The sequence below is a fragment of the Chelmon rostratus genome, chromosome 3, assembly GCF_017976325.1.
Source record: "Chelmon rostratus isolate fCheRos1 chromosome 3, fCheRos1.pri, whole genome shotgun sequence".
Classification (NCBI taxonomy): domain Eukaryota; kingdom Metazoa; phylum Chordata; class Actinopteri; order Chaetodontiformes; family Chaetodontidae; genus Chelmon; species Chelmon rostratus.
In genome coordinates, this window is record NC_055660.1 from 648,264 (window position 1) to 674,109 (window position 25,846).

The following is a 25,846-nucleotide window of genomic DNA, read 5'->3' on the forward strand; positions in this document are numbered from 1 at the left end:
GCGAGGACGAGACAAATGTAACCCCCCACCCACAATGAAACAAGACCCACACTATGAGCAACAAGGGGCCAGGATCCATTTACAGGATCACAATGAGAACCTTTCTCAGAAAGTTCTAGTATTTCTGTGCAGCTTTTTTCCAGTTCAGTCCAGAGACCACCAGGAGTACTGAGGCGTTCACAGTGAGCGGCTACTCTGAGCAGATGCAATGAAAGACAAGCACCAAACATGACAGACACCTTCCAACATTCGGTTACCTGTCTGGGTCCCAGTGACTCCACCCACCACCGATGGAAACACCTTTGAACACCACCAGCAGTGAGCAGCAGACTGTCGTTGACTCACTTTACATGAGGAGCAAAGCTAAACAACGTGAAGGCGGGAAGAAGAAAGAGAAGCCTCAAAATCAGCGTCCGAATGACGAGAGGCCATGAACCATCTGCCACAGAACCTGATCTGACTCAGTCTAAATAAGCCACCAAACCAACTTATCTATTATTATTATTAAGACAGGACGAGGGTTTTTATTTCACATGTTCTTCACCTTCTCCAGTTTGTTTAGGAATCAATGTGTGTTAACCACCTGACTCTTGTAGACACTGAAGGGTCTGGACCTGCTGGTTGGAACGTCCACTTACTCAAACTTAAACTCAGATGAAACTCTGTGTACTTCTGGTCACATGTCTCATCTGCTGATTTGAGTTTTGACCAGTTTGAACTTTGGGAAATACGTTTAAACAGATGTTCACATTGATGCAGCTCTCACATCTGTCCAGTTAATCTAAGTTTATATGTTGTGGTTTAAACCTCGTTTGTCTTCAGAGAGAAAACAGGCGATGGTGTTTTTTAAGAGTTTAAATATATTTTATTCTGAAGTGGACAGCAGAGAGTGACAGGAAGTGAGGGGACAGGAAGTGAGGGAACAAGAAGCGAGGGGACAGGAAGCAAGGAATGATTTATGACATGACTCAAATAAGAGAGTCTCAGTATAAACTCAGTTCTAAACACCTCAGAGGATTTGGCTGCTGGATGAGACTGCAGTACAGCAGTTGGACCACAAGGTGGCATCAGAGGCCTGCGTGTCACATGATGCATTTAGATCAATTTATAATTCAAAACTGATTATTGTGATGCTAATAGTAGCATGTAAGAGTCAGGTGAACGTCTCTTTGAGATTAAAATCTGCTTCAGGAGGTCAAAGTGGATCCTGAAAGCGTCAACAAATACAAACATGTGTGTTTCCATAGAGACCGTTAATAAAACAAGAGCTTATTCATCTTCTCTACATCTGTCAATGATGACTTCAAATGATGTCATCATGATCTAACTCCTGCACAGTATATGTCATTGATTGATTGATTGATTGATATATAAGAATGTTTTTTTCCCGATGTTTTGGTCTATTTAAATGAGACTGTTCATAACGTGTTGAACGAACATGAATATTATTAAAATTACATTTTTGTTTTTGAGTTTTTGAGCAGATTTCTGCATTCTGAAATTCCAACAAATGAGTTTTCACTGGAGGACAGTTAGTGACAGACATCATCAATCAATCTGTCTCTCTCTCCCTGTCTGTCTGTCTTTGTCCCTCTCTCTCTCTGTCTCTCTCTCTCTTTCTTAGTCTCTCTGTCTTCCTGTCTGTCTCTCTGTCTTTGTCTCCCTGTCTCCCTCCCTGTCTGTCTGTCTGTCTGTCTGTTGGTCAGTGATGGTCAGGTGATGTTATTTGCTGTCTTGCAGCACACACATGTTGGACCTGTTGCTGATGTCCGAGTGGACATGTTGTCTTTGAACGCAGCTCAGTGTTGGGTGACTGAGCCTCGTGCGGTGGACAGACCGGTGGACAGAGCGGTGGACACAGTGAAGTCTGTTGGCCAGTCATGTGAAGACAAAGCAGAGGACAGGTACCTCTGAGCTGCAGGTGTAGCCTACAGAAAGTGAGCAGATCTGGTCTCCATCACTGCTCCACAGTCCCGTTGTGTTCCCCTCCGCTGTGACTGATTCTGGATCAGTGAACCTCTCCGGTGTTCCTCCTCTTTTCACCCCTCCAGCCCTCGGCCCCGCCCCGCTCTCTCGCAGCCGGACTTGAGGATCAGCAGCGGGCATCACAGCGCCCTGCGAGCGGGAGACGCGACGATGGCGTCGCCCGTGGACAGAGGAGGAGTCCGGGGGAGCACTTTACTCCCGGACCCGGACCCCTCCGCCGTGTCCGGTGCTGCCGGAGAACCCGACGGCCGCGTCCCGGTGCCGATGAACCTGTTTGCGACCTGGGAGATCGACCGGTCCTCTCCGAGCTGCGTCCCCAGGTAACAGGATTAATGTTCGGGCGGAGAGGAAGAAGGTGCTGCGCCGCGTTCAGGGAGCTCCGAGAAACCGGGATGTCCGCGTGTGTGTGCGTGTGCGCGTGTGTGAGAGAGCAGTGTCTTTGTTAGTCTTACATCCTTTATTGTTGTTGTTGTTGTTTTATATCTGATGCTCTAACGGACAAATCAAATCACCAACAACATAAAGACAAGCAGCCAGGTGTGAGGAGTCACGTGTTTGTTGCTGTGGAGGGAAACTGGGTTATAAGATGGTCCTATGTATTAACTGTGTCAGTATTTATTAATATCTGTCAGCTGCAAGTTAAAATCAGTGGAAGGGATCTTTATTGATCGCTGATGACATGGTCTCACCTGGCAGCAGGTTTCTGTTGGTGTTTCAGCTTCAGACTTGATAACACAGCTCTGATAATATTTATTGATTACTGATTACACACCTGAAGGACGGTTTCCTGAGTAGTATCTGAGTATCTGAGTCACACAGACAGGCCACAAGGTTCATTTTTCCTCTGGACCTCTCTGCTGCCTCTCATGGCCTTCATCCACAGATGGAGTTTAATTCAGTCACTACCTTAATGAATGAATCCTTAACTTTATGAATACACACTTTGATTGTCCTCATAGTAAATGTTAGCAGAAACTTTCTGTTAATGTCATATAATAATGAGTTGAGGTAATTCTGTCTGTGGCGTTCAGTCTGATCTGAGGTCAGTTTGTTGTTGTCCAGTCCTGGAAAGTCAGTAGTTTCTTGTCTGTGAACTTCAGTTCCAGCAGTGGTCAACAGTGATTGGCTGAGCCCAGCAGGTGTGGAGAGAAACAGGTGAGACTGGATCCTGTAGCTGTTGTAATTGTCTGGGACAATGTCTCCCATCTCTTCCAGTCAAAGACTGGTTTCCAGATGTTTTGGTGTCTCTGCAGAAGATGAAGACGTCAAATTAAAGCTTTGATTTTGGTCATTGGAACTTTCCTCCTGTCCACCATCAAAAGGTCTGACAGGTCGCACACTGTTCAGTGTGGACACTGTCCAGTGTGGACACTGTCCAGTGTGGACACTGTCCAGTGTGGACAGTCAAAGAGACGAGCAATAAAGTCGCCTCCGTCAACCTGCAGCGTCTCCGGTGGGACGCACGCCAGCAGAACTGTGAGGACATTTAATGATGGCAGAGAGGCAGGAGATGACGGAACTGGGACCCAAAACCATGACACCGACCCTTAATTAGTGGGGTCTTAATTAGTGGGGTCTGTAGCAACCAAAAACGTAATAACGGCCAATAATGTAATTACTACCAATAACATAATAATTTTGGCAATTTTAAATGTAATAAAACCAATAATGTAATAAAACCTTTGAGCCAATAACGTAATAACTTTTGGCTGGTTATTACATTAATGGCCTAGTATTTAAAAACCCTTTGAAAATGTAATAACTGGTGCTGATAATGTAATAATATTATATATGACTGCAGTTCTTGGGAATAATAAACTTTTTTGTGCAGTTCACTGAATTAAAATAAGTACAGTGGACAAATTAAAATTTATATTGATCAGATAAAAATGATATTTGATCCTGTGAGATCCTGTGATGTCATCCAGGTGTTTAACAGAGGGTTTAGCACAACTCTATGATGTAACAGCCTATAGATCACATCTGGACTGTGAGGAACTGGAGCTGTTTTATAAAATATATGTTTATATTGTTGATATATATCTCATCAATTAATATCCATCTAATGTAAGCTGATGGAGGATTTTCACTTCCACTCCAAACCTCTTCATTAGCTCTCTCTCTCTCTCTCTCAAAGTGTCTTTTAAGTATTAGTGTCTTTGAATCAAAGTGTCTTTTTATCAAAGTGTCTTTGAATCAAAGTGTCTTTTTATCAAAGTGTCTTTGAATCAAAGTGTCTTTTAAGTATTAGTGTCTTTGAATCAAAGTGTCTTTTAAGTATTAGTGTCTTTGAATCAAAGTGTCCTTGAATCAAAGTGTCTTTTAAGTATTAGTGTCTTTGAATCAAAGTGTCTTTGAATCAAAGTGTCTGAATCAAAGTGTCTTTGAATCAAAGTGTCTTTTAAGTATTAGTGTCTTTTAAGTATTAGTGTCTTTGAATCAAAGTGTCTTTGAATCAAAGTGTCTTTTAAGTATTAGTGTCTTTGAATCAAAGTGTCTTTGAATCAAAGTGTCTTTGAATCAAAGTGTCTTTTAAGTATTAGTGTCTTTTAAGTATTAGTGTCTTTGAATCAAAGTGTCTTTGAATCAAAGTGTCTTTTAAGTATTAGTGTCTTTGAATCAAAGTGTCTTTTTATCAAAGTGTCTTTGAATCAAAGTGTCTTTTAAGTATTAGTGTCTTTGAATCAAAGTGTCTTTTAAGTATTAGTGTCTTTGAATCAAAGTGTCTTTGAATCAAAGTGTCTTTTAAGTATTAGTGTCTTTTAAGTATTAGTGTCTTTGAATCAAAGTGTCTTTTAAGTATTAGTGTCTTTGAATCAAAGTGTCTTTGAATCAAAGTGTCTTTTAAGTATTAGTGTCTTTTAAGTATTAGTGTCTTTGAATCAAAGTGTCTTTTAAGTATTAGTGTCTTTGAATCAAAGTGTCTTTGAATCAAAGTGTCTGAATCAAAGTGTCTTTGAATCAAAGTGTCTTTTAAGTATTAGTGTCTTTGAATCAAAGTGTCTTTGAATCAAAGTGTCTTTTAAGTATTAGTGTCTTTGAATCAAAGTGTCTTTGAATCAAAGTGTCTTTTAAGTATTAGTGTCTTTGAATCAAAGTGTCTTTTAAGTATTAGTGTCTTTGAATCAAAGTGTCTTTGAATCAAAGTGTCTTTTAAGTATTAGTGTCTTTGAATCAAAGTGTCTTTGAATCAAAGTGTCTTTTAAGTATTAGTGTCTTTGAATCAAAGTGTCTTTTAAGTATTAGTGTCTTTTAAGTATTAGTGTCTTTGAATCAAAGTGTCTTTGAATCAAAGTGTCTTTTAAGTATTAGTGTCTCTGAATCAATCGAGAGAGAGAGAGCTAATGAAGAGGTTTGGAGTGGAAGTGAAAATCCTCCATCAGCTTACATTAGATGGATATTAATTGATGAGATATATATCAACAATATAAACATATATTTTATAAAACAGCTCCAGTTCCTCACAGTCCAGATGTGATCTATAGGCTGTTACATCATAGAGTTGTGCTAAACCCTCTGTTAAACACCTGGATGACATCACAGGATCTCACAGGATCAAATATCATTTTTATCTGATCAATATAAATCTTAAATTTGTCCACTGTACTTATTTTAATTCAGTGAACTGCACAAAAAAGTTTATTATTCCCAAGAACTGCAGTCATATATAATATTATTACATTATCAGCACCAGTTATTACATTTTCAAGGGTTTTTAAATACTAGGCCATTAATGTAATAACCAGCCAAAAGTTATTACGTTATTGGCTCAAAGGTTTTATTACATAATTGGCAAGTTATTACATTATTGGCTGTTATTACGTTTTAGTGGAGTCTTAATTAGTGGGGTCCATATTAGTGGGGTCTTCAGACTGAATCTAAAACGACTTTAACATGAAGAGATTCAGTTCATTTTTACATTACTGACAATCGTTCGTCACATAAAAACACTCGATCGCTGTCATTTATTTGTTCTAACGAGTTGTTGTTTTCTTTGTCAGCTGAACCGCAATCACCTGATTCTGACTTTGCGGGAGCTCAGACAGTTCAGCGCAGGACGTGAAGCACAGAACGAGTTCAGAACTTCACCACGTTAAAAGTGGATTTATAAACAGACAGGAAGGAGCTGCTCTGCTTCACCCACGTTTGTCCTCGTCCTGAAAAGGTCAAACAGTGAAGCTGCTGCTCTTCGCTCGTCACACACAACAAACTACATCTCCCAGAATGCTTAGAGAGAGCTGGAAGACTCTGACCTGACTCCGCTGACCCTGCATCAGCAGCACCATAATGGACTTAAGATCAGAGACAGATCACACAGGGTCAGAGAGACATGGACGATTGTGGACTCATGACATCGCTGATGACATCACATTACAGCAGCCAATCAAAACAAAGATGAACATATTAGCAATAATGATACAGGTGATGATTCGTTTTCTCTACCTGTCTGCTCCTGAGCAGATTAGCAGCAGTGTGACCGATGCGGGGGTTAACTAACGTGACCAATCAGGGTTAATCCTCTTAAGCGGTCGTGTTGACTCAGGAAACCTGTTGGTCTTCACAGCAAAGATTCAGGAACAGCTACACTGGAATTAGACATGTTCTTTTCTGTAACGTAGCATCATCAAGTAAATGTTGATCACACAGTGTACTGACACCTCCAGCGTTTAGACTGGTTCCCATTCACTCTTCCAGCAGGTACGATCACCTGTGGAAGGTAAATGAAGGCTGGCTGATGATCCAAACCTCCTGCGCCGTCTCTACCTGCGTTCATGTCTCCATTATAAACTGAATGAACTTATGATCTTTCTCCTGATGTTTCCTCCTCCTCCTCCTCCACCCCAACACCAACACCTGCTGGAGTTACTCAAATATAAAGTGACGGCAGTTTCACTTCACCTTCTTTCTTCTCTCTTATTTCCAAAGTGGCGTTCCTCATGGATCCACTTTGGGGCCACTTCTTTTCTGGAACAGAGTGACATGAAAACCACCTCGCGCTCTGTTTGTTCTCGTTCGCTGAAGAGCACATCAGACTTAGTCTCTCAGGACTTCCTGACTTCCTGTCTGTGGCTCTCAGCTCTCCAGCTGAAAGCTGCGTCACATAAATCCTGACACACAAGCTAACTGTGACCTTTGCACTTAAAGTTTTCCTCTGAAAACGAAGAACACATCATGAAACTGAGATTTTAAGAATTAATGGTGAATACCTTCAGAGAATGTTATGAAAGTATTTTAATTTAAAGAAAAGTCATAATATTACAGGTAAAAAATGAAATATTTCCAGAGTAAAGTCAGAATTTGAGTGACTGGTTCTACTGAACATGTAAACCTTGAACCCCAGTTTGAATTGTTTGTGGAATCAGTGAGATGTCGCCTCTTTCTCTGCATGCTGCGAACATTAGATGGGATCACAGAGCAGGTCAGCAGGTATTAGCAGGTATTAGCTCCTCTTGGCTGGTGTTGGCAGGAAGCTGAGGGGACGAGTCCCTGCATGATCCTCTAGTAATGAGATCCCAGGAGGAACAGGTCAACAGTCTCACATTTACTGCTCCTGCCGGATTCACCTGTGCTAAGACTCTACATCCTCCTCTGATGTAATTCTGGACTGAGAACAAAGTGGCTTATCGTTGTCTGTGTTTGAGTTTTAGCTGAAATCTGACTGCTGTCTTCAGACCTCAGCATATGAACGTCTGCCTTCAACACTTCAGCTTCAGCAGTTTGAGTCACCGTGAGGCTTCGCTCGAGGGATGCAGTCAGTCAGTGCGTTGCCATGGAATCTGGTCCAGGCTTTCTTTGTCTCCAGAGGATAACTCCTAATGACTTCTGTGACTTTTCATGTAGTGCCACCAGCAGGTCAGACTTTTCAATTATTCAGTGAAATATCTTGACATCTGCGCGGATGAATTGGCACAAAAGTTTACACAAACATTGGTGTTCATGGTCCCCAGAGGACGAGTTCCACGGATGGGTTACCAGCCAATGGGCCCCTGGGCACAGACCCCTCTGCACTACAGCAGGACATGCAGACTGAAAGAGACTCACAACAACTTCAAATCTGTGGTTTTACAAAATATTTCAGAAAATATTTTCAGAAACCGTTGAAGGAAGCTGAGCCGTGGACTCCAGAGAAGTTCTACTGTGAAACTGATTCACAAGCAAATTTGGTTAACAGATACTTAAACATAGTTCAGGATTTTAAAAAGTCTCTGAACGTCCTGAGTTTGAGTCCAGACGGGGGGACCTTTGCTGGGCCAGATTGGTGGTTTTGATTAATGTGTGTGTTGTTTCCAGGTTGTGCAGTCTGACTCTGAAGAGGCTGATGGTTTTGAAGGAGCTGGACAGAGAGCTCAACTCCGTCGTCATCGCTGTTAAAATCCAGGTAATCTTAACTGTTTCTTCAGCATCACAGTGATCCAGTGATTTCTGTACATCCATGTTACCCTGCTAACAGAAGCTGCTAACAGAAGCTGCTAACAGAAGATGCTAACAAGAGCTGCTACAGAAGATGCTAACAGGAGCTGCTAACAGGAACTGCTAACAGGAGCTGCTAACAGGACCTGCTAACAGGAGCTGCTACAGAAGATGCTAACAGGAACTGCTAACAGCTAATTCCGAAGACTGTTAATGACACAGTTTGACTAATTGAAAATAATTAAAGACTAAAAAAACGTCATCAATCACTGAATCCATGGCAACAGTATAATTCCTGATTACTGTAGTTCCAGAACTATGAGTATGATTATCGACAAAGAATACCGCCTGGATAGTTTGCATCTAAACATTCATCTGATCTGATCTGATCCTGCATCTGTCTTTGTGTCCGTCTCTCAGGGCTCGAAGCGGATTTTGAGATCCAACGAGTACCTTCTTCCTCCAGACGGCCTGATGGAAACAGACCTGGAGCTCACCTTCTCTCTGCAGGTCACATATTTAATCGTTTCTTACGACACCTTCAAAATATTACCAAATGAAAATCATCAATCTCTTTTTCATGCGGTTCATCTGTTCATCAGTTTGACCATCCTGCTCCCCAGAGGATGAATCCTACTGATTTCAATGACTCTGTCATTTAGTATCCTCACTTCCTGAAGCGAGACGTGAACCGTCTGCATGTGATGCTGCAGAGGAGGAAGAGGTACAAGAACCGAACCATCCTGGGCTACAAGACCCTCGCAGTGGGAGTCATCAACATGGCCGAGGTACGACAGGTAGCAGTAGGGCTGTGTTAGCCGGTCCAGAAATTCAGGTTCAGGTCAATACTTAATATTAGCATGTTAGTGTTGTCATTATAAGCATGTTAGCATGCTGATGTTAGCATTTGGCTCAAAGCTTCACTGGAGCCTCACAGAGCTGCTAGCATAAGTACACATTCTTGTTCTTGTTTAAATGCTACAATATAAATTCAGAGAGAGATTAATGAGAAATTAACAATCTAAAAAAGTTTTTGGTCATTAAAAGTTAAATCAGCCTCATTTAGCATGTAAATAAAACATCAAAGTCAGTCATTTCACAAACCATGTTACTGAGTTTTAGACGTTTAAATGTGTTTTATCCCTGTGTCATGGTCTGTTTGTCGCTTCCTGTTTTGGACTGTCGTGTCTTGTCGGATCTGTTAATGTGTTTTGTTCACTGGCGTCTAGTCTTGTTATGCGCTTCCTGTTTTATTGTGAAACCCGAACTTCCCTCTCATTTCAGACCCTTGACTTCCTGGTGTCCTTCCCGCCTGTCTGATTGTCTGCCTGATTGTTTCCACCTGTTCCTTGTTACCTCATGTGTATAGTCCTTTGCCCTGTGCCAGTTCGTCTTGTGAGTCTTGTAAACCTTGTGTACCCTGTCATGCGTCCATGCTTTCTGTTGCTTTCTGTTGCCTTCTGTTTGAACTTTGTAAAACCGAGCGTTTTGTTTTTGTCTTGTTTCTTGACCAAAAGACTTTGTTAATAAAAACCGCCTCAGAGCGTGACCTTTCCTTGGTGATTTGTTTCCTCCATTTGAGTCCTAAATTCCCTCGACCCCTGTGGCCCCGATACTCTGTGCAGCCATTGACTTCCATTTACTTCTGTGTAAAAACAATTGGCAGATGTTGAAACTTGGTCCAGTGTACAGATACAAAGAGATCAGTGCTGCATTCAGACAAACAGCCAGAGATACAAAACACACACACACACAAATCAGTCCAAACAGCTGTAAACAATATTAAAATGCGTCCTCTGACTGCTGTTAGTCTGACACATTTCCAGTGGAAAGTTAAACTGTAACAGAGACGCATTATTATTATTATTATCATCATCATCATCATCATCATTATTTTTATTATTATTATTATTATTATTATTTATTTTACTGAACATTTAAACCTCATCAGCCTACTGCAGTAATACATCCTGTGAAATTATCAGCATCACCTCTGTGTTGGTGTGTGGGCGGCTGTGTGTGTGTGTGTGTGTGTGTGTGTGTGTGTGTGTGTGTCCTGTCCCAGGTGATGCAGCATCCGACAGACGGAGCCCACATCCTCGGTCTCCATAGCAACCTGAAGGATGCTTCTGTGCGTTCAGCGGAGCTGAGCGTCCATTCTCTCTCCAGCCAGCCAATCGAACAGGAGGACACAAGCGGTCACCATGGTAACAAGACCAAGGCCTCAGGTAGGAAAACAGTGAACATGACCTTCGGTCTGTCTGAAAGCATCAGGTGTTCATCACAAACCGGCTCCTGATTGGTCGGAAGCAAAGTGCACACGAGTTCCCCCAGCATGTTTCAGAAACAGGAAGCAGCTTTTCTTTCGTGGTTTCTGGTAACGTTCAGGGCAGCGTGCTGTCGCCTGTAGTCCAGCGTCTGTGCACAGTGAAGCTTTAGACAGTCATCCTCTCCTCATTTCCAGTATTTACATACATGAAGTTCAGCTGCAGTTTTTCAACCAACAGCTGCAAAATGACCTGAAAGACACGTAAAATAACCGCAATGAAGTGCCAAATGATACGAAAGAGACGCAAATCTACTGAAATAACTGAAAGACGTGATAAATGACCGACTCACTGAATGAATGAGTGAGGTGAGCTTGTCGGGATGTTTCCGTTTCGGTTGCTGGCTGAGTTACAGGTGTGTCGTAGACGCAGCTTGATGATGGTTTGTGTGTTTGCGGGACAGATCGATCTCCTGACATGGAGAATTACTGGGAGGACGATGACGACAGCTTCTCCTCCGAACAGGAAGGAAGTGATGATGCAGTCCCCCCTCAGGTGACTGACAGCTCAGCACACCTGTCTCACAGCACCTGGACCAGCTGAATGGATGCCAGCCCTCATTACTGTTATTACTTTTTAAATGTCCGCATGTGAGAAGTCTGTTGGCTTATTAATCAGTGATCAGTCAATTAGAAATGGATTGATCAATCCTTTGATGAGAACTTTATTGAATCAGTTGTAATTTCAGTTATCAGCGCTAACATTAGCAGTCAGCTAAAAGCTTGGCTTAGCTAAAATCAATACAAATCCCTGCAGTTAGCATGTCAGTATGTTAGCAAACAAAGTTTCATCAGCTAATGTTAACCTAGTGACATTTGAGTGTTGCACTTAGCATGGCGTTAGCATGTTTACATGCTACAATTTGGCTAGTGCTGTTTGGATTTATGTTATCTTGCAACAGTTAGCATTTGACACTGCTCCACATGTCCTTGGTATTGTTATGCTTTTCAATGATATCATTACACATAGGCATGCTAACAACAACATATTATAACAACATATAACATGTTAGCATTCATCTCAAAGCTCACTGAAGCTGATGAAGATTCAGTCGTCTGTATTCTGGTATTCTGCCACGAGCTGGCGTGATGGATCATCGAGCGTCTGAGGACCATGAATGATATCAGAGTATTTCACTGTAAACCAAAGAGCTCTGCTAATGTGGCTAAACTAGCAAACGTGCTGTTTCCAGCTTGTCAGATGTTGAATGATGAATCTGCAACTGTATCACATCTATGACATTTCATCTCTTTTTTTAGGACATATATGATGATGATGATGATGTCCACGGAAAGATAAAAAAGTCGCACAGGAAAATCCAAAGAGCCTCTCTGACGCAGGTGAGGACCAATCAGAGCTTCTGATTTCCAGGAACACACCTGTGAGACTGTGTGTTGCTGATTCATGTCCTGCCGTAGAACATCAGTTATCTCACTGAAATGTTTGCTGTGTGAGATTTAACACTCAGCAGCATCGAAGGCGGCATGTCAGTGAAACATAATAACACAACAATGCAAAGTGCAGTATTTGATACCTCTCGCAGTTTGATCAGAGGAAACTACAAGCCGTCTCACCTGCGTCTCACTTTTCTTCTCTTTGTCTGTTTTCTGTCGTTCAGCAACCAAACTTCAAACAGAAGTTTGTGGCTCTTCTGAAAAGATTCAAAGTCAACGATGAGGTTTGTACCCAACACCGTGTCGTCTTCAGGAGAAAAAATGTGTCTGGAAGCATTTCAAGAATCATACTGACGATCACAGGCCACCCTGTCTAACGAGGGTGAATGCAGCCTGAAGGGAATACCTGCAGACTCTACTCAGGGCTGAAAAGGAACTGGCGACTTTGTGTTAAAGGATAACTGTCGTTTTTTTACAACCTGGACCTTATTTGTAGCATTAAATACGACCATTTACTCCCCCAGACAACTTTGGTGGCATTTGGAGTCGTTTTGAAGAAATTAGCCCCAGAGGAGCGGCGCGTATATCCGTATAATGCGAGTACTCGGGGCATCCATGCGCAGCCTCTATATAACACATAATCTGCGGAAACTCGTTCATATTCCAATATTTAGTTATGACATGCTGGTGCTATTCCCCTCTGAGCCGGCGGTCGGCTAGTTTAGCTGTAGTTTGGCACAGCTATCGTTCGTTATTGCGTATTCGTAGCCGACCGCCGCAGAGTCAGCCGTGTTGTGGCTGGCTGCTGCGTTATATAGAGGCTGTGCATGGATGCCCCGAGTACTCGCATTATACGGATATACGCGCCGCTCCTCTGGGGCTAATTTCTTCAAAACGACTCCAAATGCCACCAAAGTTGTCTGGGGGAGTAAATGGTCGTATTTAATGCTACAAATAAGGTCCAGGTTGTAAAAAACGAAAGTTATTCTTTAAGGATTATAAATATAAGGTTGGGTTTGTGCCTTATTATTATTATTTACTGAGCATTTCTGTCTCACAGCAGTGAAAATTATCTTGTTGCTTACTTTATGGGGACTTGCATTTTGTCCCCAAAACGAAGGCCGGTCCCCGCAGTGTGACTGTGTAAACACATTTATGTCCCCACAGCCTGAGTAATATACACAATACGTTAGTTATGTTAGTGCTGTGCTTGTTGGGACTTCCATTCATTGTGGAGAGTCTAACTCTAAGCTGAACCAGGACCTCAGAAATTACGTTTTGCCTCATTAGGGCCAGACTTCGGTCCCCATGAGGTCTACTGGTCTGACAAAGTTGGTGTTTATACTGTGAAATGTTCCCAGTTGGCAAAAGAAGGCACGCTGTTAATTCAGTTTTATTTTCTTGTTCTTTCACATATTCTGTTGTTCTTAGCATAGCATACCTGTTCTCGCAATGTTCTGCCTGTTTCAGCTGGTGTTCATTCGAGTGTTTGGTTTGACAGCCTTATAAGTAAGAAGGAGCATTTTGAAGTCAGTCGGCAGCCAATGCAGAGACATCAGTTCTGGTATTGTCTGATCCAACTCTTCAGATTTTGAAAGGACTCAGGAAGCTGTGATCTGGACCAGGACACCTTTTGTTGCTCTCTTATGTCGGTAGGTCAGGTAGTCTATTCTACATGTTGTGAAGGCACGTATGAGGATTTCTGATTCCGATAAAATTGATCATATTTGGGCCATTTTATGAAGGTAGAAGTCGGCAGTTTGTGTTATATACTCCATGTGTGGTTCAAATGTAAGACAGCGATCAAATACTATTCCCAGATTCTTACCTGTATGAGTCTGAGAATGTGAATCTATCTGGATCTATCCCTTGAAGTCTGTAATTTAACCAGCTGACTGTTTCAGGAAGGTAGATTTGTGTGTCATCAGCACAGCAGTGGAAAATTATGTTTTTTTTGAAGATGTGACCAGGGGCGGCAGGTAAACAAGAAACAAGTGTGGCCCGAGTACTGACCCCTGTGGAACACCGTATTATCCTTAGAGCAGGAAGACAGTCTTATTATTTGCAGCGTGTTGTGTTCTATTGCTCAGGTATGAGCAGAACCAAGAAAGTGCCAGCCCCTGGAGACCAGTAAGGTTGTCGAGACATTTTAGGAGGATGTGGTGGTCCCAGTCCCAAAGGCAGCACTCAGATCTAGTAACAGAAAGACAGATGAAAGATCAGAGTCCATTGCAGTTAATATGTTGTCATCTACCTCAGTTAGTACAGTTTCAGGGGAGTGTCTGGGTCGGAAACTGGACTGAAACTTATCAGGAAGGTCATTGCTGGATAGATGGTTAGTGAGTTGGCTTGAAACCACGATTTCTAAGAGTTAAGACATGAAGGGGAGATTTGAGATCAGTCTACGAATGTCAAGAGTTTGTGGGTCAAAGTCTATTTAATAAGGCTGTAACGGCAGCGGTTTTAAAAGCAGTGGGAAGATACTGAGGAACCGCTTCCACAGTGAACAGGTCTCTTATGAGGTCACCAGGAACGGGATCCAGAACACGTGGTCGGTTTCTGGTGACAGTTTGTGAGAAAGCGTTTGAATGAGGTGGTTGATGGTCTGGTGATCAGTCTGTGAGAGAAGTGGAGGATATGAGGGATCAGAGGAGAGGATCATTGACACATCATTAATATCATTCCTGATCAGTTCAATCTTTTAAATAAACTGGTTGTCACTGTTAACTTGTGCTGGGGGTCCTGCTGGGCAACGATGACTTTAATAACCTTCAGCTAATGTAAAATCCTGGAGATCTCATACTGCCGTATGACCTCATACAACCTGAGAGTGTTCAGACTGATCTCCATCACCTCCACCCATCACCTGACACCTGGCTGATAGCTCATGTCTGTAGGTTCTGGACTCAGATCCGGTGGGTCAGTGTCGGGAGGCTGAGGAGGACCTGGATCTCCTGTACGACAGTCTGGAGGTTTACAACCCGAGTGATAGTGGCCCGGAGCTGGACGACAACGACAGCATCCTCAGCACGCCCAAACCCAAACTCAGGTCAGACTGACGTCCGAGAACAGACACGCAGCGCACCTCAGCTGTCCAACATCCACATTTAGGGACTGCTGGTTTCAACTGGTACCACACAGCTGTGTTCACAGCTGGCCGGAGTCGTAAAATATTCATATCAATGATGGAGACAATGTTGCAATGGTTACCAAGTCCATATGTTTGATACCTGAGAGTCGACCGGGCTGCATCGCGGTTCTGGAGCAGTGAGTTCTCCAGCACAGAGGCTCACATAAAACTGATGGAGACACACCGCTAACGTGTTAGCTTCGTCCATGTTGGACTGTCCGGCTCTCTCGCTTCATGTCAGCAGTCTGAAGACGGTTTCCTGTTTGTGAACAGTGCAAATGTTGGCTGGTGTTACATTTTTACTGGCTGACGCTGTAAAGGAGCCTCACTGTGATGTGATCTCAACCAACAGGCCTTTCTTTGAGGGGGTTTCTCAGTCCAGTTCTCAGACTGAGATCAGGAGTCTCAACAGCCAGAGGAGCCGACAGACAGAACAAACTGCAGCTGTGAGTACGAATCAACACATTCTCCTTGTTTTCAGCTGAACACCAGAAACGTGAGGAAACTCACAGAAGACATTTACATCACTGAATTTACATATCATGGATATTATCACTGTTACCTGTCGCAGGTGAGCTCCGAACCTTCGACAGTAAAGACAAGTTCTAGTGTCATATGAATACATGAAATCTCATCATGAGCTCTGAGCGTACGTATTCATTATGATTCATTCGTAAATCATAGTTGTGCTTTTTCTGTGTGTTACAAAATACGTTGATTCTGATATTTAAACCTGATTGGTCAACACTGGTTTCAATTTCAATTTAAAGGTCCAGTGTGGAGGATTTATGAGGATCTATTGGCAGAAATATGTTTCTACTGTAGCCCAGAGTGGACAAACCAAACACTGACTCCAGAGAGAAACTTTCACATTTTATCAGCCTCTGTAGCTTCTTCTTCATGCTTGGACAGTGCAGGTGAGGCGAGGGGTCTTCAGTTGGTTGCAATCTGCAATCTCACCACTAGATGTCACTGAATCATCCACTCTGGAGCACTAAGTTACATTTGAGTTACATTTTCACAGTTTCAGCATTCTAGTACCATGCTAAATGTTAGCATGTTACCATGCCGTGAACTCGCTGAGCCTCCTCTCATTTAAATCCCCAACTCTGAGGAGGAGGAATGAGATTTTTTACTCTAATTCACCTCCTGCAGTATTTTTGGCTTCCGTCAGCTCTCTGGCGCCCCCTTGAGGAGGCTGTAGTCTTTCTTTTTAATCTCTTGCTAAGTGTTCACATCTGTTACAGACCAGATCCCTTCACAATGTTAACTTACTGAGGAGGACAGTAAAGATTTCATTGTTCACCTCCTCTTCTTCATCCTGTCTGAAAGGAACGTCACTCTGTAGAACTGAGCCTGACCTGAGTCTGAGATGTCCCAAACAGGCCACCGTACATATGCTAAACCCTTTGATTTAGGGTTGAACATGAGCCTAACTCTGACACAGCCCTCTGCTGCCACCTGCAGGTCAGACTGTGTAACTGTTCTCTGTTGTTACCAGGCGGCCGAGCTGCCGTCTCCTGGAGCTCAGAGGACTCGATTCCCAGAGGAGTCCAGAGGAGAGGTGGCCGGCCCCGGGGTGAGTCTGGACCAGACACACACACACACACACACACACACACACACACACACAACCATTACATCACATTCATTTCCCGGAGACCTGAACCTTAACCCAAGTCTTCATCCTACAATCTAATGATTTACATTATGGAGACCTGTATTATTTTGTCCCCATAAGGAAAGCGAGTCCCCACAATGTGACTGTATAAATAAGGAATACACACACACACACACACACACACACACACACTGAAGTTACCTCCTCTTCTCTCCACAGGAAGTTGAGGATGATGTTGCCATGGGAACAGATGCAGGCCCAGCTGCTAAACTCAGTAAAACTGAGTCCCAAACACACATGTCACCAAGGTACACACACACACACACACACACACACACATTAAGACTGTAAAGCACACCTGGTCCTGATCCAGTCCTGATGTAATCGTGTGACATCACTGCCTGCATCATCTTCAGCATTAACAAGCTTCAGTTGCTTCTTTGATGATGAAGTTTTGATCTCAGAGTGACGACGGCTGAAACACCTCAGAAGACAGCAGTGAAGCAATGTCTCTGCAGTAAGACAGGAAGTCAACTGTCTGTCTGCTCTCTCCGCAGTAAGACAGGAAGCCAGCTGTCTCGCCATCCTTGGAGCGTCTCCATGAAGGACAGACAGAATTCTAGAGGGACAGACAGAACCAGCAGTGTCGACAGTGAGACATCGTCTGACTACAGGATCCCTCCTCCACAGGTGAGATAGACAGGCAGACAGAAGGACAGGCAGGCAGACAGACAGACAGACAGACAGACAGAGAGACAGACAGGCAGGCAGGCAGACAGGCAGACAGGCAGGCAGGCAGGCAGACAGACAGACAGACAGACAGGAAGGCAGGCAGACAGACAGACAGGCAGGCAGGCAGACAGGCAGACAGACAGACAGACAGGCAGGCAGACAGGCAGACAGGCAGACAGGCAGGCAGACAGACAGACAGACAGACAGACAGACAGACAGACAGGCAGGCAGGCAGACAGTTGTGACGTCTCTCCTCTTCATCAGAACGATCATGAAAATCAAAAGTCGTAGAAACAGTCAGAAACAGTCAGAAACAGCCTGCAAACGTTAGCAGATTTCAGAGATGAAGCAGCTGAAGACCTGAGCTGTAAAATAATATTTAGTTTTATATTTACATCACTGAACATCTCCTGAATAAAGTGTGACATGAATGTTTTCAGCTGTTCGTTGTTGTGAGTCAGAGCAGCAGACGCTCTGAAGGAAAACTAAACTGAGGAGAAACAACCTTCATCACGTCGATGCTCATTCAATGATTATTATTACTGTGACACAAAGATCGCTGTGTGGAAACAACGCTTGGTTCAGTTTGAGTCCAGGAGTGTCTCTGTGAGTGTTTCTGTTATTTGAGGGACATGAAGACAGACCTCAGTGATTGGATGGAGACGGCTTTGATTGACGTGGTGTTTGGAGGAGAGGCTGCAGAGTGCAGTTATCCACTGTCTGTTTTTAGGTCGCCAGGAAGTCGGTCCTGGATCAGCTGAACCACATCCTGTTCTCTGATGATCTGATTCCTGATTCCATCATCCTGATCAACACCACAGACTGGCAGGGACAGGTCTGTCTGTCTGTCTGTCTAATCATTGTGTGTATTTAAATTTGATAGACTCAACAACAACAAATTATTTTTTATTATCTGACTCATTTAAAGTGGATGTGTGTGTGGAAACGTTTCAGCCAAACTGTATTTTGTAGTAAAGTATATTCACCACAAGATGGCAGCAGCTGCATTTCAAGTGCTTTTCCACAAGACAGCCTGTTGGAAATGAAAGCTTTTTGTCCACTGAATGATGATAGAGGACGTGTTGAGGTTGTATGAACAGTGTAATGCAGCTACAGGCAACAGGAGCAGATCTACACAAGGCTTAGTACAAAAATAAAACCAATCATTCAACAGAGGGAGTTAGAAATAAAGGCCTGTTGCCTTCTGCAGTTATTATTTGAGGAAATATGATACAAAATGAACCATGATAACAGGAAAACATATCTCGTCTGCTCTCTTCAGTATCTGTCAGAGCTTCTCTTCGATCAGCCAATCGTCTGCACTGTCTCATCAGCTGATGTTCAAGCCGCCTTCAGTGCCATCATCAGCCGGATCCAGAGATTGTAAGAATCATGATCAATACTTTGACTCATCAACATGATAAACACCTGCAGCCGTTTGCACCTGTTATGAGCTCAGCTGTAGTTTAGTAAGAATGTTGTTTGTGAGTTACGCTATAACTGAAACAGTTTGCACCGTATAAATTATTTACAACGTCTAACTTAAAATGAAGTCATAACCTATTATCTGTTGCCATGGAAACAGAACTGAAATGAACAGCAAAGTTAACATTTCGTTCATCACCGCTTGATGTCGCTCCGTTGTGTCACCTTTAATGAGCTCCTACCGCCAACACGCTGTTGGTTTTTGGTGAAGGTAAAGGTGGAATATTCACAACAGTGGTTTTTATGATGCGTTCACTGGAAATTGGAATTGCTGGCCGCACTGCTTTGTTGTATGACAGAAACGTCTACCTGTTCAGGTGCTGACTGAGAGGTGTTGATGTTGTTGGTAATGAAGACTGTCGTTCTCTCTGTGATATCTGATTAATGATGAACTTCACTTCCTGTGTTTTGGATTAGAGAGATCAGCTGATCAAGGGGGCAGCAGTTAATGACGACGTTACCTTCAAACCTCCAATCAGCTGCTGCAACATGTTTGATGTGTGATCTGAATGTGTGTTCTAGCTGTAACTGTAACTCCCAGACGCCGCCCACCGTGAAGGTGGCGGTGGGCGGAGATCAGAGCTACCTCAGCACCATCCTCTGCTGCTTTGTAGAGCAGCTGGCCAGCAAGACGCCTGATTGGCTGAACTACGTCCGCTTCCTCATCCTCCCTGTTGGTACGCATGGACTCAAACACATCACCTCCTGACATATAACGCATCCCGCCATGAACTCTCCCATGATGCTCCATGTGTTTGTCACCTCACCAGGATCCCACCCGCTGGCCAAGTACCTGGCCGCCCTGGACAGTAAATTCAACAACCTGTTCATGGACGCCAGCTGGAGGGAGCTGTTCGGACGTCTGGAGCCTCCACCTCTTGGTACCTTCATGTTCCCTGAAGCAGGGATGAAACCGAGCCCTGACCTTTGGTGTCTCTGTCGCATCCAAGTTCTCCTCTTGGCCGACATTTCAGTCCCTGAAAATTCTGTTTGAAACGAACGACTCTGTTCTCATGACGGATAATCAAACGTACCTGAATGTACCCGCGTGAGCTTTTCTCTCATGGGTCCAATACACACCAAAAGATTTCCCTGAAGTTTCTGTGGATGCTCAAGGTCCCCAGAGGATAGGCCTCGTGGATATATGTGACGTGGTTTCAGAGTTTTTATTAAAAAAGATGAGCTGTGATGAAACGTTTCGTTAAGTTAGTGTTCAGCTGATGGAATATTTCTAACGCTTCACCTTCATCTTGCAAAGTTTAAGCTTAAAGTTCTTGATTCCAAACACTTTGCTTCTGTTAACAGAATAATGTCGTTCTGTCAGCATTAACATCTTTACTGCGATCATCGTTCCAGCTGCACAGATCGATCAGTGTCATCTGATCTGAGTTCAGCTGCTTTGCTTCTCCAGCCTCCCTTCAGCTCTGGATGTTGACTCTCTCTGTTTGACAGGTGATGCACAGTGATGAGCGCTCTCTTCTCTAAAGGTGTGGTCTGTCTCTGTTTACAGACCCTGTCGGCGTAGCAACCCGAGTGTCTCAGTATCTGACCGGAGCTGCTGTTTCTCACCTGTGTCCCATCTCAGAGGCCATGCTCACCTGCAAACACAAGAGGTACAGTCGAGCACAACCGTCAACCTTCACCTCTACCAACCTTTATTAACACTGAAACTACACAGAGTGAGTGCAGAGCGTCTGCCGCTGTGTCTCTCAGGACTGTCTTTAAGCAGCGTGTAGACAAACAACTGGTAACTTCACGAGCAGAGTCACTGAATGCACCACGCCAGACTCACGCCATTCCAAAACATATCAACACATCACTCAGTCAGCAACACTGAAGACAGACCGAGCAGAGAGCAGAAACCTGAAGAACAAAAAGAGGAAGTAAAGTTTATAACAAAAAACTGTCACATGACTGACCACGAGCTGTATGACTGCACTTCATCAGTTTAAAGAGACAGGAAGCAAAAGGAGGCGGGTCGTCCGAGACTCTGCACAGTGCGACGCTAGCTAGCTACAGCTAACATTTGTGCAGTAAAAAAACACACAGACTGCAAAAAACAACCAAGTCATCAAATCAAGCAACATCGAGCTACTTGGACCTGCTTCATCATTCATCAGCGTTTTGTCTGCAGTCATAAATCGATGAAGGAAAACGGATGTGTTTACTGTGACAGTAACAGACCAGTTTCTGCTGGTCTGGACCTGAGCGCTCTTTTGTCTTTTTTTTGCATTGAAGGAAGCGAAGTGGGCATTTTGATTTGTACCTCAGGTATCTCCCACCTTTCCCTGCGGCCCTCCCTTCCTGTGACCTTTAACCTTTGTCCTGCATGCTCAGCCCTCCTGCTGGTCCTGCCAGGTGTTTGTCTGAAACTACTAACCTGATTCTGACCAGATTCTGCACGGTTTCTCTAACCAACATGTGGATCTGGTTCTGAAGAAACACCGCACTCACCATCGAAGGTCTAAAGGCCTGGTCACACCAGGAAGTACTGAAGTTCACCTGCGCTACAGATACCTGGTTCTAGAGTCTCTGTGACGTAGTGGCTACTTGCAGAGCCAGTTGTTGCAACTGTCAAGCTACCTGCTAATATGCTAGCCAGCTAGGAATATGCTAGCACTAGTCAGTCACTGTATCTCTCCCTATTGTCTCTGTACTGGACTGTTTACGCCCCCTAACATTTGTCTTCAGCTCTCTGAGCTAACAAGTTTGCTGAATGCTTGCTAAGTGTCATTTAGCATGTTTGCTAGCTCTGTCGCTAATGGGACAGTAAGTCTATTTATTAAAAGCTGTACCTGTATGATGTCCTCCGGTCTGTGTGTAAACCAGGTCTCTGTAGTGGAGAGTTTATACTCTGACTGAAATGAAGTGATTTCACCTTGAAATAAATCTGTTTTAAATGCTGGTGTGAGCGGGCCTCAGGCTACAGAGGTCGGTGTATGCTGTGTACGTGCTGTGTACGTTGTAAAACCCTTTGACTCAAGCTGACCTGATTCAGCCAGTGATCAGATACTCTACAGGTGACCCTGAAGTCTTTAGAAGAAGCTCTGCGATCTGCTGAGAACTGAACTTGTGTAAAATCTGCATTGGCGCTGCAGAGAGAAGTTTTCTTCAATGTGCTGTCACAGCAGCATCTAGTGGACATTAGAGGAATCACAGTGTAACACGAGTTCTTTTAATCTACATTTCATTTGTTAAGTTGTCACAACTGAATGCCTGTTGTTCTGCTCACTGAGTGAATCTGAACTCTGGTCTTTTTCTGCAGCCCCGACGACGACTCCTGTCAGAAGTTTGTTCCTTTTATTGGGGTAAGAAATACTGTCAGCTAATACAATTACTGCAATTACTCCTGGAATACCACTACTACTACTGTGACTAATCTACTGTGTACATATATACAGTATTTAAATAATGACATCACCATTGTAAACCTTCTGCCTTGTGTCTCTTGTGTTAAGATGCTTTTTATCATCAATCACAATCAAATACAGTAATAAGTAACAAGTTATGAAAGAATCTAGATTTTATTTTGGAAGGACAGCAGGAAGTCATCTCGTCTCAAACATGAAGTTAAACTGAAATGATCATTCGTCAACACTCTCACGACGTTTTTTTTTTTTGACATATTAAAGACACTTTTTGCAGACACTCAAATGTCCCGCGGTTATTACAGGCAGTGAACTGACCACAGATAGGGTTGATGGGAAATGGTGTCATTAAGGCCAATGAAAACATTAATTCTGAATAAACATTAGATTTAAATCTTTAACAGTTTCATGTAAAAATCTGAAACGAGTCACATGACATCCTGTTGACAAAGTCTTTTCTGAGACTGGATGTGTCATCACTGCCAGGGTCTTGTTGTCATGGAGACGTTTGTGTCCTGCAGCCTTGTGTCTGAGCTGAGTTGTGTCTCTGTTTCAGCTGGTGAAGGTCGGCATTGTGGAGCAGAACTTCCTGTCCACCTCAGGTAGGCCAGACTCACCTGCCACCTGCTCAGCTCCCCCCACCTCCTCCCCTCCACCTCACTGTGCCCTCAGTCATTCATCGTGTTCTTCATCCAGTCTTTCATGACACCTGCTTCTCTGTCCACAGTTGACTCTGATGACATCATACTGGGATCTCCTCCCTCCCAATCAGGAGCACCGATCAGCATCACCTCCACACCTCCTCCCTCCCCCTCCACCAGGTACTTCCTGTTAACGGCATGACAACTTGTGACTCTCTAATAAGAAGCCTAACCTCTGTCCTGTGTCTCCTCCTGTCCCTCGTCCTCTCTGTCCAGCTGTCCGGGGGAGGTGATGGGTCTGCAGGTGGACTACTGGAGCGGTCAGGGAGGAGGAGGCGCAGGAGGAGGAGGAGGAGAGCGGAGGAAGGACATGGGGATGAAGAACACTTTGAAGAGCAACTTTCGCAGTCTGCAGGTGTCGAGGATCAGTGGAGGAGAACTGATGAGCATGACGGTGGTGACCAAAGAGAAGAACAAGAAAGGTGAGGAAGAGGAGAGACGATGATGGTGATGAAGGTGATGAGGATGATGATGTAGTTGATGGTGATGGTGCGTGTCTGTCAGTCATGTTCCTCAGTAAGAAGACGAAGGAGAAGGAGGCGGAGTCAAGGAGTCAGCTGATCGAAGGAATCAGCAGATTGATCTGTACCTCCAAACACCAACACACACTGAGAGGTACACACACACACGCACACACACACACACCAAGAGGTACACACACACAAACACACACACACTGAGAGGCACACACACACACACTGAGAGGTACACACACACAAACACACACACGCTGAGAGGTACACACACACACTGAGAGGTACACACACACACACACACTGAGAGGTACACACACACACTGAGAGGTACACACACACACACTGAGAGGTACACACACACACTGAGAGGTACACACACACACACTGAGAGGTACACACACACTGAGAGGTACACACGCACACACACACACACACACCAAGAGGTACACACACACAAACACACACACTGAGAGGCACACACACACACACTGAGAGGTACACATACACAAACACACACACGCTGAGAGGTACACACACACACACTGAGAGGTATACACACACACACTGAGAGGTACACACACACACACTGAGAGGTACACACACACACACACTGAGAGGTACACATACACAAACACACACACGCTGAGAGGTACACACACACACACTGAGAGGTATACACACACACACACTGAGAGGTACACACACACACACACACACACTGAGAGGTACACACACACACACTGAGAGGTACACACACACTGAGAGGTACACACACACACACTGAGAGGTACACACACACACACACACTGAGAGGTACACACACACACACTGAGAGGTACACACACACTGAGAGGTACACACACACACTGAGAGGTACACACACACAAACACACACACACACACTGAGAGGTACACACACACACACACACTGAGAGGTACACACACAAACACACACACACACACACATTGAGAGGTACACGCACACACACATACACACAAACACACACACACACATTGAGAGGTACACACACACACACACACACACACTGAGAGGTACACACACGCACACACAAGTCAAACATGAGCTGTAGTGATCAGTGCACATATTGACACTAAACAATCAGTGATCAATGATGGATCAGTGATCAGTGATGGATCAGTGATCAGGATCTCCTGTGTGTCTCTCAGTCTCTATAGACGGGGTTGAGTGGAACGATGTGAAGTTCTTCCAGCTGGCAGCTCAGTGGCCGACTCACGTCAAACACTTTCCTGTGGGGATCTTTAGCTACAACAAACCCTGAACCCACCACAGCAGCATGAGCCCTGAACCCACCACAGCAGCACTAACCCTGAACCCACCACAGCAGCACTAACCCTGAACCCACCACAGCAGCATGAACCCTGAACCCACCACAGCAGCATGAACCCTGAACCCACCACAGCAGCACCGACCCCGAACCCACCACAGCAGCACCGACCCCGAACCCACCACAGCAGCACCGACCCTGAACCCACCACAGCAGCACTGACCCTGAACCCACCATAGCAGCACTGACCCTGAACCCACCACAGCAGCACCAACCCTGAACCCACCACGGCAGCACCGACCCTGTTCACCTTTTTCCACTCTCATCCTGTTGGAACAGAAGTATTTGTATCATGTAGGTTATTTTAGATTATTTATATGAATTCTGCTCTGAATATTTATTAGCTTACTGTAAATACTGCACACAGCCTCAAGTGTGTGTTTGTCTCATAATGATAAAACTAATAACGATATTAATGATCGTGCTTATTGTTAAAGTTTATATGTGGATTAACTGAGTTAGATTGATTTGATCGGAACTGGTTCGACACAAGTCTGGATTGTTTAGTTCTGTCTCGCTGGTTTAAATTGATGTGGAGCTGCTGTCATAGCAACAAGACCTTAAACTCAACACGAGCAGCTTCCTCCCAGAGCAGAGAATCTGAGTCTTCCTCTCAGAGATCTCAGAGATCTGGTCTGTCAGGACATGAATCTGTGTGTCAAAGTTCACGAGCGCTCAGCTGGACTGGACTGTTAGCGAGACTCTACTGGTATATAGACGTATGAATATGGCCACACGTTGTCACTGTTTGACTCGCCTTTAGCAGAGATGTAGTGGAAGATAAACTCACCTCGACTGCCATTTTCTTCCTGAAACAGAGTTTATCGAATGTTCAGGGTGACCTGAAC

The 25,846-nt window shown here is 44.1% G+C and overlaps 1 protein-coding gene across 1 annotated transcript; it reads left to right on the plus strand.

The window, feature by feature from the left end:
• Positions 1-2,250: 2,250 nt before the first annotated feature.
• On the plus strand, positions 2,251-24,977 carry si:ch211-126j24.1 (phosphofurin acidic cluster sorting protein 1). Its single transcript, XM_041933244.1, has 23 exons — positions 2,251-2,306; positions 8,278-8,365; positions 8,818-8,907; positions 10,463-10,625; positions 11,128-11,219; positions 11,984-12,064; positions 12,343-12,402; positions 15,016-15,167; positions 15,601-15,694; positions 16,750-16,827; positions 17,089-17,177; positions 17,427-17,559; positions 18,332-18,436; positions 18,884-18,984; positions 19,609-19,763; positions 19,857-19,967; positions 20,597-20,699; positions 22,352-22,394; positions 23,011-23,056; positions 23,182-23,275; positions 23,372-23,577; positions 23,660-23,770; positions 24,820-24,977. Exons 1-23 carry the CDS (start codon positions 2,251-2,253, stop codon positions 24,930-24,932), a joined length of 2,364 nt encoding a protein of 787 aa, XP_041789178.1. The 3' UTR covers positions 24,933-24,977.
• The last annotated feature ends 869 nt before the right edge of the window (positions 24,978-25,846 follow it).

Bases quoted from the DNA above. Each gene is read 5' to 3' on its own strand.
- si:ch211-126j24.1 (XM_041933244.1), top strand. From the start codon at position 2,251: ATGAACCTGTTTGCGACCTGGGAGATCGACCGGTCCTCTCCGAGCTGC. The intron at 12,403-15,015 runs GTTTGTACCCAA...TCATGTCTGTAG, and splicing joins GATTCAAAGTCAACGATGAG to GTTCTGGACTCAGATCCGGT. The intron at 16,828-17,088 runs GTGAGTCTGGAC...TTCTCTCCACAG, and splicing joins GAGAGGTGGCCGGCCCCGGG to GAAGTTGAGGATGATGTTGC.